General features: G+C 44.8%; 1 protein-coding gene across 5 annotated transcripts; it reads right to left on the minus strand.

The window, feature by feature from the left end:
- Positions 1–973: 973 nt before the first annotated feature.
- On the minus strand, positions 974–16,939 carry GCNT4 (glucosaminyl (N-acetyl) transferase 4). Of its 5 annotated transcripts, none has more exons than XM_039384561.1 (3): positions 14,956–15,034; positions 12,701–12,907; positions 974–2,562 (listed from the first exon to the last, which is right to left on the minus strand). In XM_039384561.1, exon 3 carries the CDS (start codon positions 2,559–2,561, stop codon positions 1,194–1,196), a length of 1,368 nt encoding a protein of 455 aa, XP_039240495.1. In that variant the 5' UTR covers position 2,562; positions 12,701–12,907; positions 14,956–15,034; the 3' UTR covers positions 974–1,193. The 5 variants fall into 5 exon arrangements, with proteins under 5 accessions (XP_039240495.1, XP_027565819.1, XP_039240496.1 ...); XM_027710018.2 differs by lacking the exon at positions 14,956–15,034 and adding an exon at positions 10,314–10,389 and having other exon boundaries at positions 12,701–12,721; XM_039384562.1 differs by lacking the exons at positions 12,701–12,907; positions 14,956–15,034 and adding an exon at positions 16,869–16,939.
- Between the last annotated feature and the right edge of the window lie 1,128 nt (positions 16,940–18,067).

The raw sequence follows: 18,067 nt of genomic DNA on the forward strand, positions 1-18,067 counted from the left end.
CAAACACTTCCTGCATGCTGTAGCATGAGAAGCACATCTGCGAGGAGGCTCCAGAGACACTTCACTATCTGAAGATCTGGGAGGGCCATGGTAAGCAGGGGCTGTTGGAAAATAATTGCTCTACAGCTAAACTAGGCCTCATTCAGGCTCCTGTCAGCCTGGGATCGTGGTGGCACAAAGCCACGGACTTGCACAGAAAGACACTTTACACAGGGTCATAATTTCTGCAATATGGCTATTCTTATGGTTACTGCTCAACTTCGCACGTTCTGCACTTCAACATAGCACCACACTGCTCAACACTAACTAGAAATAGCACTTGTTATCCACTATGTATAGATTGGGATTTCACAGAAGGATATTTCTATGGGCAGAGATAGAAATGAAGATTGATCTCTTTTGGTGTGGATTCTACCCTAAGGGGCCGCAGAGACTGCCCTTAGAACACACTTGTAACTTTGAAGAATAACATTGCACAATTCTGTTTCAACCAACTATCACAGATTCCATAGCATTGCACAGCAATGCTGAGCACATGCTTCACAAAAGGAAAAGCAACGCACAGGTGAGTTGGGAGAAGAAAACAATGCTACAGACAATGCAGCACACAGGGATCTTCTTTCCCTTATATCATCCAGTCATATTCACATTGCAAAGATCTGTGCAGCTCCCACAGATGAGAAGTTTGAAACTTCAGGTGAGGTCACATGGCTCATTTGGTGTCATGCTGATCTCTTGGTTTTGTCTGTGAGATGGGCACTTGCAGTTTTCCTGAGGCAGCAGACACAGAGGTCTTTGTTTCATTCCTTTAAGAAAAGTAAAAGTGAAGGAAAAGGGGACAGGCAGACAGACGTGTTGGAGTTTCTTATGAAAGACACAAACACACTTGAAGTAAAACCCATTTCTGAAATACTCCTTTGGGACAAACAATGCCACAGCCTCCAAAAGAAAATTTCACCTCTCAGAATCACCCTGAAGAACAATTACAGGTTTATTGTGGCAAGTTACAAAACAATTAATCAGAGAGGCATAACTTTTCATAAATAAACGCCAGGCACCTGGCTCTCCAGGGGCTTGAACTTCATACAGAATGGATGTTTTGCTCACTGACATCCTGCAGCAGACAAGGGAGAGGAACTGCAGGTGCTGTGCTACAGCAGGACACGGCAAGGACAGCAGAGAGCACAGTGCTGCTATAGCAAGGCATTCGTAGAACTTAAGTGCAGAAAGCGTTTGTCAGAGGACAAATGTACCCACTCCTTCTGTTGTTCTGCCACTTTTTCAGCCAAGCATTTTACCAGAACAGGGTCTACTTTGGAGTCAATCTTGTTGGCAAACCAGTGCCCATAATTCAGAAGCCATCTTAATTCTCCAGCCCCGTAGATGCAAACACTGCGAAGGTGGGTACCAGTGCATGGAGGATACAAATAATCTTCAAGATAATTCCATTTCACCAGACGAGTTTTGCTTTGTAAGTCTGTTATGTCCTGAGATGACCTTGGAACTTCCCCAGGGACCCCAGGAACACGTACAAGAGTGGCCCAGAAATGTTCATCTGGAGAGTATGTGTCCCTTGACCACTCAAAAAAATCTTTTGCGAGTGAGCTTTCAAGTGTATATTGAATAAATTCTCGACTTAAAACAAAATAGGCACTGCCTACAAATACTTCAATATTGTGAGGCGGCGGATTCTTGGAAATGTTGGTTTTTACAGGCATCTGCATGTATTCATAAGGCACTTTCATAAGTTCATAGTGATAAGTAAATCGTTCTCGTTTGCTACTGCTTGGCTTTGTAGTTTCCAGCATGTTTCCTCCACGAAGTTTCTTCAGTTCAGCGACCAACTCGAAATTTGACCTCAAAGGGAAATCTTGACCACACAAATTGATAACATACTTCCAAGGGACTGGAGAGCCCATCAAATCAGACAAACAATTGAAATCTGCTTGCAGACGTGAAATATGTGCATAGTCCACTGTCTCCAACTTTGATGCAATGAAAATATTTGGGAAACATTTAGCCAGATTTTTCAAAGCAGATTTGAAACTTCTTGCTGCTTTTTCATCATAATGGATACAGTAAATATTTTGATGACTGTACAATGAATGTATGAGCCTTTCTACCATTACTGCATCTTTGTGAACAACCAAAGAATAGGCAATTGGAAAACTCTCTTCCTCTGGAGAAACAGGTTTTAGGTGGTATTTCCTAAGAGAACGATACACATGGCAATCACTTGTCATTGCTGCAACATCTTCATCAGCTAAGTCAACTATTTCTTTTCTTCTTATCTCTAAACTCTTGCCAATTTCATGAGGATCTTGTTCATATATAGATGAACAATTAATTTCATAGTGGAACACATTTCTAGGATATGAATACCTGTTTCTAACATAAGAAGAAGTGCTTAAGAAGTGCTCAACCAAGTAAATGCCCTTAGAAGGAAAAAAGTGTCTTTCAACATGGAGGATCTTCAGCAGTGCAATCAACCACCCAGTAACACAAAGGATCAGGATGTTCCTTTGTGAGGGGCATGTGTAGGGCCACTTTCGTCTCTTCATTCTGCAAGAAAAGAGAGACATAGAGTTATTTTAAATCAGAAAGAAATCATCAGAGACAATTCCAGCTTCTAAGAAAGACATGCACATATGAGTCAGCCTACACCATAAACACCACCTTATCAGGATAGGGCACTGGTAATCCACAGTTTCTTCTTAATCATCATTTTAAAATTTCATTCCCCTGAATTAGCTAATCGAAGGCAATAAACTAAAAAAACAACTTGGATTTAAGATGATTTCCAGCTGAATAAGAGTGTTGGAACAAGGCTCCTACTGTTTCCTTTCCAAACCTTTTTTAAATTTCTAATGAGTAACAAACTGAAGTACAGCAACCCCTGAATTGGCATAAACATCACTGTCCTATACGTGAGTAGGAAGGATTGTTTCTTTTTCTGAGTAACTATAAGGGGTTCAACAGGAGCAGCACTGGGATCTCTTTAATTTGCGAAGAATGTGTGCTTAATGGTAGATATTAGCATTTTTAAAAAATAAATCATGGAACTGAAAGCTTCAGAATTCAAGCAGGTCATTCTCATTCTCTCTAACACTGGAGCCAGCTCATAAAAACGTCCAAGGAGATATGAATTTCTTTCCTGTCCTCACCCAACAGGATCTGGCAAGTCCAAAGTCCTTCCTCGGTTCAGGTTTCTCCTGGAAAATAGTGCTAACTTGCCCTTAAGAAAGAGGTGGATGAATACACAATATTTTCATCCACTGGTATGACCATATAATGAATGCAACCTTTAGAAGACAGAAGAGGTAGCAGTGAGCAATACCACACTTATCCTGCTCTCTGCCATGTGACACAACCTTTGATCTGACTGCAAAAACACATGGCCCCTTTTCATACAGCAGGTCATTTAATAACATTCCTGTGTAGCAAGTTAACTAAGGTATTAGTTAATCACAATAACCATAATAAAAGCTAAATACAGAGATCCTCTTTTGATACAGGTTTGCTTTAATGGCTGAGCGCTGAGCACTGAGCAAGCAACATTGTTGCTATCCCTGAATGAACATCAGACCAGAATTATATACAATCCAGCATTAAACTAAGCTCTACTTCGTCTTTACATTGAACATCTTCCAGTATTTTCTTTTGAATAAAAGCTGTTCCAGAATGCTTCAGAGTCAATAAAAGGTAAGGCCAGCAGAAGTGGCTCAGATGCCTGAAGATCCCACATATGCACGTAAAACCAAGTACTAAGGTGTGCATGCAAACATACTGCAAGACTAACTTGGGCACCTTTAGCATTTGCATAAATGTCAGGTCTTGCAAGCTGTAAGTTCATTTAAATAGCAGCCTGTCAAGGCAGAGCTGCTTCATTAGTCTGTTCTCCCTGACCTTAGCTTTCCCTGTGTATCTTTGTCCTTGATATTTCTCTTCTGGGGCAAGAGAAAGGAGGAGGAAATGTCATCTCCTTGTTTCACCTAGAAGTGCCAGGTGCAGACCAGGGTAAGCCAACATTTACCTATTTTGTAGAAGCCAAAGCTCAGCAGCTCTCTGTAGATTTTACAAAGTCTCCAGGTAAGAAAGAAAAAATCCAGATCTATCTCATAGAATCATAGAATGGTTTGAGTTGGAAGGGATCTTAAATACCACCTCATTCCAACCCCCCTGGCCATTGGCAGGGGGTTGCCAACCTTCCACTAGACCTTGAACTCTTCCAGGAATGGGGAATCCACAACTTCTCCGGGCAACCTGTTCCAGTGCCTCAGCATCCTCACAGTGAAGTGAGGTGTTCATATCCCCATGAAGCTAACAATCCCACCTTCCCCTTTAGCCAGCACGTGCTTTCCTTCACATCTTCTCCAAACTTATCCCAGCCCAATGTCTAATCTGGATCTCTCCTTTACCTACTCCCTTCCTTTATCTGTGTTCCTGGAGAAAAGTCACTCTCAAAAGCTGCTCCTAACCAAAGGTAGGTTTTCAGCCATATGACAAAAGCCCTGTAGAGGGGAACACAGCTAACCTGCCCGTATTTTTTTCTTTGGAGGGAGAAGACCTGTGTGGTGTGACCTTTTTGTGAACCCCACCCTGTGCGTCCGCTGAGTGATCTCCCTGGCTACGAAGGACAACACCTACCAGTCCTGACTGGACAGCGATTGCCTAACCCAAGGAGCAAATCTTCTCTTATTCTCTCCTTCAAAAAGGTGAGTCTGGAGAAAGAAAAAGGAGGGGAAAAAACCAACACAGCCTCCACTGCTCCAAAGCCTCTCTATCTATGGCCTGCCTCAGCCCAGTGCCAAACATTCTGTTGCTACTAAACCAAACAAAGCCATAGAATCTTAGAATGTCCTGAGTTGGAAGGGACTCACAAGGATCATCGAAGTCCAGCTCCTGGCCCTGCAGAGGACACCCCAAAAATCACGCCATGCCCCTCAGAGTGTTGTCCAAAAGCTTCTTGAACTCAGACAGGGTTGGTGCTGTGACCACTTCCCTGGGGAGCCTGTTCCAGGGCCCAACCACCCACTGGGTGAAAAATCTTTTCCTTATATTTAACCTAACCCTTCCCCCTGACACAGTTTCATGCCATTCCCTCCCTGGGTCCTGTCACTGGTCACCACAGAGAAGAGATCAGTGCCTGCCCCTCCTCTTCCCCTCCGAAGAAACACGTAGGCCGCGATAAGGTCTCCCCTCAGTCTCCTCCAGGCTGAACACCCCAAGTGCCCTCAGCCACTCCTCATACAGCTTCCCCTCAAGGCCCTTCACCATCTTTGTTGCCCTCCTTTGGACACTCTCTAAGAGCTCAATATCTTTCTTATATTGCGGTGCCCAAAACTGCACACAATGTTCAAGGTGAGGCCGCCCCAGTGCAGAGCAGAGCGGGACAATCCCCTCCCTTGACCAGCTGGTGATGCTTTGCCTGATGCCCCCCAGGACATGGGTTGGCCCTCCTGGCTGCCAGGGCACTGCTGACTCATATTCAACTTGCCATCGACCAGGACCCCCAGGTTCCTTTGCATGGGGATGCTCTCCCAGCCTTTTGTATCCCAGTCTGTCTGTACATCCAGGGTTGCCCCATCCCAGGTGCAGAATCCTGCACTTTCCCTTTTTCAATTTCATATGGTTGGTGATTGCCCAGTCCTCTAATTTGTTGAGGTCTCTCTGCAGGGCCTCCTGGCCTTCAACAGCCCCTCCCAATTTAGTGACCAAGTTTACTTATATCTTTTCCAGTCCTGTATCCAAGTCATTTATGAAGATGTTGAAGAGCACTGGCCCTAAGATGGAGCTCTGTGGAACCCCACTAGTGACAGGTCACAAGCCTGATGTTACCCCACTTACTGTAACCCTTTGTGCCCTTTGTACCATCAGCCAGTTGCTCATGTGTTTATCCAGCTGTGTGCTGGACATTTTGTCCAAAAGTATACTGTGAGAGACAGTATCAAAAGCTTTACTGAAATCCAGAAAGATTACATTAATTGGCTTCCCTTGATCAGGTGGGTTACCTCATCCAAAAAGGGAATTAAGTTTGTCAAGGAGGACCTTCCCTTCATGAACGCGTGCTGGCTGTGACTGATGACTGCATTGTCTTTCAGGTATTTTTTAATAACTCACAGCATAATCTTCTCCATAATTCAATCAGGCACTGAAGTGAGACCAACAGGCCTGTAGTTACCAGGGTCATCCCTCTTGCCTTGAAGAAATTCTTCCTGATATCCAACCTGAATTTTCCCTGGCACAGCTTGAGGTCATTTCCTCTTACCCTGTCACTAGCTGTGTGGGAGAAGAGGCCAACTACCACCATGGCACAGCCTCCTTTCAAGTAGTTGGAGAGAGTGATAAGACCTCCCCTGAGCCTTCTCTTTTCCAGGCTAAATACCCCAGCTCCCTCAGCCACTCCTCAAGGGACTTTCTTGACCCTTCAACAGCTTTGTTGCCCTTCTAAATCATTTGACTCTCACCAGGATAAAGTTAATTTCTGCAAAAGACTGGGATTTTTTGAGGAACAGTGTATGACCAGGGAATTAAATCCCATGGGACAGAAGTGCCACTGCAAATCTCAGCAGGTTTTGACTCAAGTGCAAAATGTTTATTTCTTACCACATGCAGCTCTCAGAGCCCTACTGAAACATAGATGTTCTCTCCAGAGGAGCAGGAAATGGATGAATGTGGCAGATGAAAACAGGAACTTATATACCTACCCAAAGCACCTATCTTGGGTAGCACTGACCAGATGCTAACTCCAGTTATCCTGCCCATGCAAATTTTTTCCTCAGGTGATGCCATACAGAGCACCAAAGTTCCATCTTTTGCACAAAGATTTTATATTATGATTTTATATTATAAGCTTGGCATTGTCTTGTCTTTTCTATATGCAAGAAGACTCCTGAGACATATTTGCATGGCTCAGGACTCGAGGAGGGCAGGAGCCCCAGGTCTTCATCTGGTATAAGACTTCTGACCAGATCCTCACCAGGTTATACAGCCCTTTCATGAACTCTGACTCCCAGGGAAATCCTCCTCTCCTGCCTCTGCACCACACTATTGCTAAACTTCTCACATTTTACCCTCTTCAAGCTGGCCAACAAACACATGCATTTGTATCAGTCTGATTAACAGACCCATTATCAATTTGTTACATCAAAAAATCTGCATTTCCCTTGTCATGAGCACTGTAATGCAAGACATACAAAAAAAATTTCAAAAATCTGGGAAGCATCTCTCCCTTCACAACTGCTGCTAACACTCAGAGAAGATGAATGAAAGCAAAGCATCCATCCCTCAGGCACTGACTACAGCTCTTAGCCTCTCAAAGATCATGCCCTCAATTGCAAAGATCACTGTGTCAAAGGCTACTTAATTCATAAAGCCATGCACACTGCTCAGGATTCAATTGCAAAATGAAAATGGGTGAAGTTTTTGGGAAGAGGAGGAAATCCTGCTCACGCTTCAGGTAGGAGTACAGAATGGTGGCTGGGAAGTGGCCCAGCTAAAAGCTTCCAGTCATGAACAGCAGGTGTTAATTGCAACTCTTCTGACTGAGAGCAAGGCTCTAGTGTGCCTTCTGCAATACTGAAGTTTAAAAGGGTTAAGCAAAGGTCAGGTGTGCTGCTAACTCACATGCAATCTAGTTATAAAACCCTGAACATCCTGTTCTACAAGCCACATGAAAAACTGATTGCATTTCACTGGCACTCCCAAAAAACATGTGCATTGCCTCAAGTCAATGTATTTCTTTTAAACTCCATAGAAACACTTCCTATTTTGGGATTTTTTGTTTAAACTGAACTGAAATAAGTCCTAAAAGAAATCCAGTTTTGAATGAGAACAAAGTATTAGAGATGGTAACAATCTACACTTTGGCTTATTCTACAGGTTAGGGGGGTTTTGTCAAAATTAGGGTGGATTAGAGCAATGTTTTCTTCTTCATTTGCATTTTTTCACAATTAAAAAGAATGTTCTTTTCTGTAAAAATTTGTAGAAGTGGCAATCCTGGCCTCCAAGGCAGACCCCAAGAGGGAATGATGATCTGCCTGCCCCAAAAAACTGTTCTGCAGTTTCACCTGCATACTCGGTAATTTTTGTTGGATTGTGATCTAAACACACTTGCTAAGGCCACTGTGCACTATCACAGAGGTATTAAGGTTATTGCAATATTGAAGTTTGTGACTCCTATGTTGTTTAATTTGTATTACTAATAGTTCCATAACATCGAATATCTAAGATGCTGTGGAAACAATACCAATGACTGTAAACTAGATTTAAATTGGTTTTGAGTGTGCCCATCTGAAGTTTCACTGTATTTACCAAACTGCTGAAAAGTGAACCTTATAAACTGTTGCATCTTCTCAGTGCTATGCAGACAAAGAAATTGTTGCAGGTCAGCCGGTGAACTATCTATCTGGGCAACATAGGATACCTCGTACCAGTTCAGGATATGTTCCCTGGGGGGAAGTAGACCACAAATACACAAAAAGGAATGCAGACAAGCCGTGTCCACCTCCCTGCAAGCTCAAAGCCTCTTATAATTAAAATAGGAGTTGCTGATGCTGTTCATTGGATGAAGAACAGAACAGTCAGATATTAACTGCCTGAAATTGTACATTATGAGTTGTGGTGGTCCAAATTTCTGCTCTGAACAGCCTCTTGTGAGCACATAAATTAATTTATCTGGAATAGCATTTAAAAAAAAATTCCTTCAGAGTAAAATCAAGTTTAAAGCAGCACTCCTACTGAGAAACCATATAACCACTTTTATTATGTATAAGTATATATGTATAACCATCATACATTATTTCATAGAATCACAGAAATACAGAATTACTTGGGTTGGAAGGGACCTTTAGTGGTCATCTAGTCCAACTTTCCTACCATGGGCAGGGACATTTCCAGTAGACTGCTTGTAGTTGTCCCACCACATCTAGATATATTTTATGTCAGGGAGCAGAACCCAATGTGGTTAAACTACCCAGACACTTCTAGATTTTGCCTTGAAAGAAACCAGCGGAGAATGTGTTCTGTATCCTGGTCATTCTACCACACACATAAGACACACCTCGCCCAGACTAACCATCTGAAGTCCCTTTGCAGCTGGTGGAAAGATACAAGGAACTGCACAGGATCATCAATTTGTCTGTGAGAGGGACTGGATGAAGCATTCCTGGGAAAGTCTTGGCCCCAGCAACCAGGAGAGAGGAAAAGAGCCCAGCTTCTGCACCATGACTGCAAGCTCTGCCAGCTCTGCTTGTGATGGTACAGCTTTGTTGTACTTCCAACGTGAAGTATTCTGGGGATAGCAGCATTGCACCCAACCCTGATCCTCTGCCAGGAACACCCCAGCATCTCCTCCATCCCAGAGTGGCACTCAGAAGCAATGGAGAAAAGCCAGCCTGAAAGCTGATCTGGCCAGCAGAAGTCTGAGTCAGCCCAGAGAATCAAGTTCCTGCTTGATTCTAACCTTCAATGGCTCATATGCACCAGTGCTGCAGCAGCTTCAGCCCTCTTTGAGGCCACCCATCTGTATAGGGTTAAGGAGGCATTTGAGCAACTCAGAGGAATGGACAGGTTCCCTTCTTCAGCACAGCAAAACTGGCAGGCTTTGGGCTCACACTGCCTCTCTGAAGGTATGCTTCTACTTTACTAAGACCCTAATGATTTACATATGAAGAGCCCTGGTTCCTGAGAGAGACCAAGGCTTTACTGCAGCTCCTCACACTAGTATTTCTGCTGTTTTCATCAACTCAGCTTACCCAGAGTAACAGCAACTCCCAGTCTGTGCAACTTAGTGATGCCAATGTCATTCTTGCACAAGAGGAGTCTACAGCTCCCTTCACCCTGAGCAGGAACAAACTACCAACTCACATTGCTCTTGCTCTGCATGGCAAGTCTCACCTGTGGTCTGTACAGTACAGAGGTGTTCCTAGTTTGTCTATATTCAGAGCACACTGATTTATTAACAGCTTGTGAACTACTTTGTTTGAGACATGATCTCTCCTAATGTGTAGACCTACTGAATTTATACTACTTCTTTTCTACTTTATCATTACCCATCAGACATCTGTGACTCTCTAGAGATGCCACTATCAGTGGGAATAGGGATTCTTGAAAAGTTCAAGCTGTGAGTAGTCAGTGCTCTCTCCTCAGTGGTTCTGAAATACACAGTACTTTCTATGAATGCTGTCGTGAGGCAAACTACTTCCGTGCTCACCATGGAGCAAGAGTTAAGTGAAAAGGTCAAGTATGAATGCAAGTCTGTGGAAGGAGAGGGAACTGGGAGAGTGGATGCAGGGGAGCAGGAGTGCTCTTACTCCACCATGTGATTCTCTCTTGCATGCAGAAGCCCTTCTGCCTAAGAACAGCATGAACCAAGCTCCTTGCTGTCACCTAGGTTAAAAAAATAAAAAGGGAATGGATATTGAGAAGAGGAGTATCAGAACAGAGGTTGGGAAATTATGAAGGAGGAGAATGGAGGAAGGGAGGGTAAGTGCTTTCATGTAGGTAGCATTAACAACAACAATAAAAATCAAAGCAGCAAAACAGGTGCTTTCTCCAACTCGCTCATCACTCAAAGGCACCTGAGGAATAACCAGTGTCTACACTTTTTCTTGGAAACCAGGTCACAGTGTATTTCAGCAACCAACACCATTACTACATAACACTGGGAACTATGGGAACAATTCCCTCTCCTCCAGGCAAAAACACTTTGGGAAAGTTCTCCCTGATAAAATATCTCTGTTTGCTTAATACACACCTGCTCACACAGCAGTGCAAACTTGACATGTTTGCATGACCAGCTCTATGGAAAGATGTAGTTAGTTCCATCTGTTTTTCCCTCTGGCCTATACAAATCAAGTCTGGGTCTTGATGGATCTCTGGAAAAGGTAGAGAGGTACTGTTCCTGGGAAGCTGGTGAAGAGGAAAAGTAATCATATGCTTTACTAAGCAATTTATTTTATTTTATTTTTAGTAAACTGTCTGACTGAATTAAACTTTTAACACTACTTGATTATTCAATGGTGCTAGCTGGAAAAGTTAATTTATTAATGGGCTGGTTTCTACTGCTGTTAGCCAGTTATTTCCACTGCAAAATTATCTATTGATAGGGATCATGGGATTTCTGTAGGAATACCTTTTATTGGCATTAAATCTAAATCAGTTGATTCTATCAAGTTTGTCTGGTTTTCTACCCTCTTCCTCTGCATTGGAGCCTCAGCCTATGTCCCTGTAACATGGACACTCACTACCAACCTTGTTTTGGCTTGCCTGTTTGATGTACTACTTAGATATTCTCTAAATGATGCACAACTAAATAACTAAGTAACTACTATTGTTTACATACTTAATTGCAAGATGTGGAAAAATACGTCATTACTTTTAGACCCCACCCTAACTAAATGATAAGTCTGCCAATTTTAAGACCCTGAATACTTAAAACAACACAGTGTCACCAGGAAAATAAAATCTACAGTTTAACACAGCCTGGTTTTTGCTTCTGGAAGAGGAAAGACGGGTTCTACCACATACATGGGAAACACAGGTTCACCAAAGATTTGGCAATTATGGGTATCACACCAGAGTTTGTCCTAGTGCTAAGCATGAGGACTCTTCATTGCACAGGATACACAGATCTGTGTTTCCTAAAAGAACCTGCTGAGCACAAAGTAAGTTGCTTTGCTTGTCTGTCTGCTACTCAGTCCCAACTCTTTGTATGCTCTTTAGAAAAGGCCAAATGCTCTTTTCCAGTTGTCTTCAATGGCAATCCCCATAATTTCAGTAAAATATCTTACATTAATTCCTGCATGCCCCTGTCTCAGATATATGCTGAGGTAAAGAAAGTCTGTGTCTCTACTCTTTGCTTAGGAGAAGAAGTAAGCAACTTCTGTAGGGTCATGCAAGAAGACAACAGCACAAGAGAGATGTGAACCTGGTTCCTCTGCATCCCCAACTAATCTGACCTGTTTTACAATAACTTTTGATGGAAGCTGTTCTGGTGAAGGCCTGAAAAGAAAAAGTCTCTCAGCAAATCACTTGGTACATCACATAGTACTTTGTCCTGCCAGTTTGAGGATTTGCAGCCCTCTTAAAATTAGAAAGTGTTAAGAATGCCCAGAGACAGTCAGTCCTGAAAATTTCCAAGCCTGATTGGCTTACACATTGAGTATTTAAATGCTCTTGGCTTTTTGAAACGGGAGTATTCATGCTTACCAAGGATTTAGTGTACTATAAAGCCAGGAGTCAAGGAAAAAAAAAAACAAAGCACATACCTCAGCAAATAGAGTTTACTCCCTTCTAATTCACGGCAATCTAGTTTAACAGCTTTGTTCTGACTCATACAGGAGTTTAAAGCAATACTACTACAGTGGAGAGAGGGTTAACTTTTACTCCTAAGCTATAGTATAACAAAAAAATAAGACCCAAAGGGCCAGAACGTGTATTCGTTGGCAAGGAGAAGCACTGTAAAAGAGGGTGGAAGTTTCCTGTTAGACAGGAAGACAGGAGAAACTGCACCACACTGCAGAAAAGCTCCCATTAAGAGCTCAAAATATTTCTCCATTTCCTTCACCTCTCCACTAAGCTGCCTGCAGACTCTCTGCAAACCCCTTGCTGTAAATCACCCTCTTTGAGTCAATTCCCCCCGCCAAAGTCACAGCTTGTCACATCAGCAAGACCATTTCATGGAGGGCTGCAGACCTACCTCCTGGACTTTGCTGTGGTCTCTTCCCCTTGCAGAGCTCTTTAGGATGCTCTGCCCCAGGATATCAGCACAGGCACATCCAGCTTGGTGGGTGAGCGAAGTCCTGGTGTCTGCTTCATCCTGCCACTGCCTGCAGCCTTCACCATCATCAGTGTTTCAAGCGTGTATGAAGCCGGATGTACAGAAGTAGTAGGGATGACATTGTTTCTTGCACAAATTACAAAAGAAAATTGTAAAAGTTAGCTGAAAAATAGTGAGCATCAAGGCTTTCTATGAAAAGCTGTGGAAGACATTATCTGTATAAGAACCTGTAGTGGGTTGACCCTGGCTGGACACCAGGTACCCACCAAGGCTGCTCTATCGCTTCCCTCTGCAGCTGGACAGGGGAGAGAAAATATAACTCAGGGTTTATGGGTTGAGACAAGGACCAGGAGAAGCCCCTTGTATCCTTGGCATCAACTACCTCAGGAGAGAGTACTCCAAGAATCCAAAGGGCTATCGATAGGCTTTTGGTGTAGCTACTCTGAATACAGAGATCAAACAATTAGGTACCCTGCCTGGCCTCTCAGAAGATCCCTTCATCATGAGATTGCTGCAAGTCGAAGACCAGCAAGTGCCAGTTGCTACTGGAGCAGTGCACCAGCAGAAATCACACCAACCAAGACTCCATAATTCCCATCTATAAGCTAATTTGTCAACTGGAGAGCCAAGGAGTGCTCAGCAGGACTTGTTCACCCTTTAACAGCCCCATATGGCCCGTGTAAAAGTCTAATGGAGAGTGGAGACAGTAGACTATTGTGGCCTGAATGAAGTCACGCTGCCTCTGAGTGCTGGTGTGCCAGACACAGGCAAAGCATCTAGCAGCTTCTCACACAAGCCACCCCAGTATTCCCCCCATCACTACCAAAACCTGGCCACACAAACCCAATACAGAATCCTATATTTTTGTTTACCCACACAGCATTTCTAAGCATCAAGAAGGTAGGGAGAAAAAAAAGAAGGTAAGGAGAAAAAAAAAACAAAACAAAACAAAAAACCTAAAAAAACAGATCACATCAAAGCAACCTAATTTCCTCTACAGCACGCTGAAGAGGACTTGGGGATAGGCAGGAAAGCACTGAGATGTGAGGAGTTTTTGTCAAAAGCCTCACCAATAAGATGAGCATGGTACTTCAGGTACTGAGACCTCAGGTCTTGGAGGTCTTGCTCCTTTCACAAATTAAATAGCTCTGACACTAAGCCAAGACCAGAAATTTGGGCTACTGTTCTGAGACCCACAATCCTGGTGATACTTCCTGAAATTCTGCTTGGATACGATGATCCGCATTGCAAGTTCGCCTGTGCGCAAGTACTTTGTATGGTGTACAATGTCTCCTACACGGCAAGAAATATATTTTTAGGCTATTATACCTAAATTTTCTGTGTATAATGGTTACAAAGAAGTCTGAGGAACTAAACACTGTACTAATTGCATATACAACAAACAATTATCACAGTATTTTCCCTCAAGGAAAGCACAGCAGCAGTAACTCGTCTACATCCATATTTTGACCAAAATACTGTGCACACCAGCCTCCTCTTCATCATCAGACTTATAACCTGCACTTCTGTGGCTAGAGTAGGCTGAATCTCATAAGCTCCAAATCTCATAAGCTCCAAAGAGAGCTCAGGATCATGGGATCCTGCAGTCCTGCCTTAGCTCGATGGCCCCAGCACAGCAAAATCGTACAGAGCACAGTTTCTGGATTCCCCACTTAATATTTGGCTCTCTCTGTATGCATAAGATGCCATGTGGCATGACAGTAGCTGGGTCAACATTACCTCTTCTCAGTCTGATGGTAGGGTATAGTGGCTAATTGTATCAAATGTTATTAATTTATTAAAAAAAATTAAGAACATAGAACATTTTCTGTGAGACAAAAGCTTCCAGCACATGTAAAACTGGGAAATGTCTGCAGACAGCTATGCATCTTTTGAGTAATCTTTAGGCTGCTGACTTGTCCTTGCCTGAAGAATCAAGTATGCAGAAAGACCCCTCCCACCAAACAAGACACCATAAAAATGCACACAGGACAACTGCACTCCGCAGCCAATACAAAAGGAAAAGGTCTTTGACTGGCACCAGGATATCCTGCATGGGCCAGGGACTAGCTTCCTGAGACACCAGAACAAGCCACACTGTAGTTAGATAATATGACAGAACACATTGTAGGAGGATGGGTGGGTCTCTGACGTGCTGGTATGTACCCTGTCACCTGCTTATTGATGCCTCTCTCTGGGCATGATGCAATTACAGAGCTCCTCTTTCTTCACAGTTGTCTCTCTTGTACTCAAAGCAGAGGGACCTGTGCATTGCACATTGCAAATCCTGGTGAAGCCCTCTTCATTTTTGAGTGTTTCAGTGAGAGAGTCTGATGAGGTTTGACTTGTTGACAGCTACGCAAAATGTAACTCCCTTGCTGGATTCAGCACCCTGCTGTTTATGTCATAGAAAAGAGCTTTTTATGACTCATCTGATGTATCTCTTAGTTCCTCTATCAATATTTCCTGGAAGACCTCAAAATGCCTTTCTGTAGCTGTAACAGCTATGCAAATGCTGTAAGGTTAATTCTTCTGAACTCATCTGGACTGCTTCTAAAGAATCTCAGAGATATAGTCTCTTGCCTTTTACCAAGCATTTTTAAGGTCATCACAGACAGCCTGTTGACTTACTAGAATAATTTGCACATATTAGGCCAGAAAAGAGCATGCATAGTACAGGCTATGATCTACAAAATCTATAGAACCTAAAGCACAAGCAGTTTTCAGTGTCTGGACCACTTTCTTGCACTCCCACTGTAATACCAGCACAAAGGTGCAGCCAATACAAGTAACTGAAGCCTGAATGTATTCCTTATCACCATTACTGCTTTTCAAAAAGTTAGAGTCCTTAAGAATTGCTCGTTTATATGATGCATGTTTCAAAAAGCATTAGCCAAGTTTGTTGGCAATCTTTAAATGCCTTTGCAGCTGGGCAGCATAAAGAAAAAGATAAGAAATGGACCAAACCCCAGCAGCATCAGATATATAAAACCAGAAACCACATCTGCACAAACATAGTAGCATTTCACTTCCCTTTCTATGACCTTCTCAGAAAAGCTACATGCATGAAAGAACAGACCCATCCAGCCCAAGATGTCGCCTAAGAGTACTCAAAAGCAGATACTTGGAAACAGAACTCTTGAACACCTTTTCCACACATTCTTTCCACTTCCATTTCCTTACAGCTCAGCAGTTGCCAAAGACAGGGGTTACAACTGTCCATTTCTCATGAAATTTTGGGTTCTTCCATCCAGTCATTTTTTAACCTACCTAAATTTTCTGACATCCAGAGACTAGGGAGTATGGGGGTGGGGGGAAGCACTGTACAGCTGACTTGACCATTGTGTAAAAACCCACTTTCTCATACTTGCTTTCAATATTTTGCCCTCCAGTGTCATTTGACTGTTGTAGTTCCTAGTCGGAAAGAGAGCAAGCAGCTCTTTCCTGTTCACTGCCTCCACTATGTTACTATTAAGGACACGTGCCTCACTCAAAATGAAACAGGCTGCTTTACAGACTAGGTCTTCGGAATGAGTTAGAGGATGTTCAATGGAGCAGATGCTCACATTGGAGCACATGGATCACAGTGGAGGTTCCCCTTAAGGTCTCCTTCTTCAAACCTTACTCTGATATTAATAAATCTGTCAGCCCCATAATGAGGGAGAAGCTGCTACCGTCTCTCTTCCAGGAAAAAAAAAAAATTTGTGACAGATTCTTGCTATTGTTACTCTTTGTTTCCTCACAAGGAAAAAGAGCCTTTTTCCATACTAAAGAAATGACTAAGTGCTCTTAGCACATTTAAACACAGATGCAGACTAACATGTACGTTTTTAGCAACTTACTGAGAGATGAAAAAAGGCTAACATCACAACAAACCCGATTTCTGTTATCAAATCACCCTAAGTTGGTGTACAGCTCCTCGAGAGCAGCTTGTGCGGCTGCAACATCTGGGCAGCCGCCTGCCTGCGGGGGTGCGGGCAGGTGCGTGCCCGGCTCCAGGCACCCCTTGGTAAACTCTGCCTTGTTTTGCTTCCGAGATGCAAAATCACCCCGTAACTAACTTTTAAGACACACGGCGCCTTCTTACCAGAACTTTCCCGCAGCACCGCCGACGCCGGCACCGATCCTGCTCCTCCTCCTGCTGCTCCGGCCGCCTCCAGCGCCGCGCCCGGCCCGGCCCTCTCGCCCCCGCACAGCACCGCCCCGCTGCGCTCCCGCGGAGCCACGGAGCTGCTGCCGCCCTTTCCTCCTCCTCCTTCTCCTCCTCCTCCAAATTCTGCCGCCGCTGCCGAGCCTCCAAGTTTGCGCCTATGGCGAAGCCGCCGGGAGAAGGACAGGAGCTGCTGCGGCCCCAGAGCGCCGCTCCGCGCAAAAAGTTGGGGCTGAGCTCCGCGGGCCGGGCCGGGCCGGGCCGAGCCGAGCCGGGCCCCCTCGCTGCCGCTGCCTCGGGACGTGCCCGCCAGCCGCGCTCTCCCCGGGGCGGATCGCGGCCGTCCCGGCTCCGAGAGGCGCGCTGTGTGCGGGGGTTGCGCGAACATGTGCGGACGTGTGCGTGGCGCGGCATTTTGCTCCCTGACGTGGAGGAAAAATACGAAGGGCCGCCACCCGCCCCGCAACCTGGCGGGTAAAAGGAGGAGGAGGAGGAGACGGCGAGGGCCTCGTCGGCACCTGGGTGCGGGAGGAGCCTCCCCACCGCCCCTCCGGCGAGCGCGGCGCCGGCTCCGCGGGGGCGGAGCGGGGGAAGAGCCGCGCTGCGCTGCGGGTTCGCAAACACTGCGGCCGGCGTGGGCCCGGCAACAAGACAGGACTGTGCTGGGGGGATGCCCCCGGCCCGGGCTCCTCACCCTCTCCGCGGCTGCCCCGGGAGCGCACAGTCGTGAGCAGGACCCGGCTGCAGCGGTCCCGGGTCGCGTGGGCGCGGGGCGCCGGCGATGGCTGCAGTTCTGAACCAACGGGCTGTGGTCTAGCTTTAAACCTCTACTAAGAGTGAGATAACCTGCCGCTGCACCGGACTAGTGCAGTTCCACAGCGACTTCCAGGAAAAGGCCGGTGTTTTAAAGTCAGGCAGAGCTTGCGGGCCTGCACCCCTAGTACCCCGGCTCGGTGGGAAATGTGGAAACCACCACCAGAACGGAGAGCATCTGTCTGCTGCCATAGCGCAGATCGTGCAGCTGGGCACAGCTGTGGTAGCTCAGCTTAAGAGTGATAATTATTTAAGCCGCTGTGACCGAGTTACATGTGTGCTTGAACTCCCGCCACAGAAACACGTGAGTGAAATCAAAGGGA

Source organism: Pipra filicauda, unplaced genomic scaffold (genome assembly GCF_003945595.2).
Source record: "Pipra filicauda isolate LSUMZ 115617 unplaced genomic scaffold, ASM394559v2 scaffold35_size7292922_pilon, whole genome shotgun sequence".
Classification (NCBI taxonomy): domain Eukaryota; kingdom Metazoa; phylum Chordata; class Aves; order Passeriformes; family Pipridae; genus Pipra; species Pipra filicauda.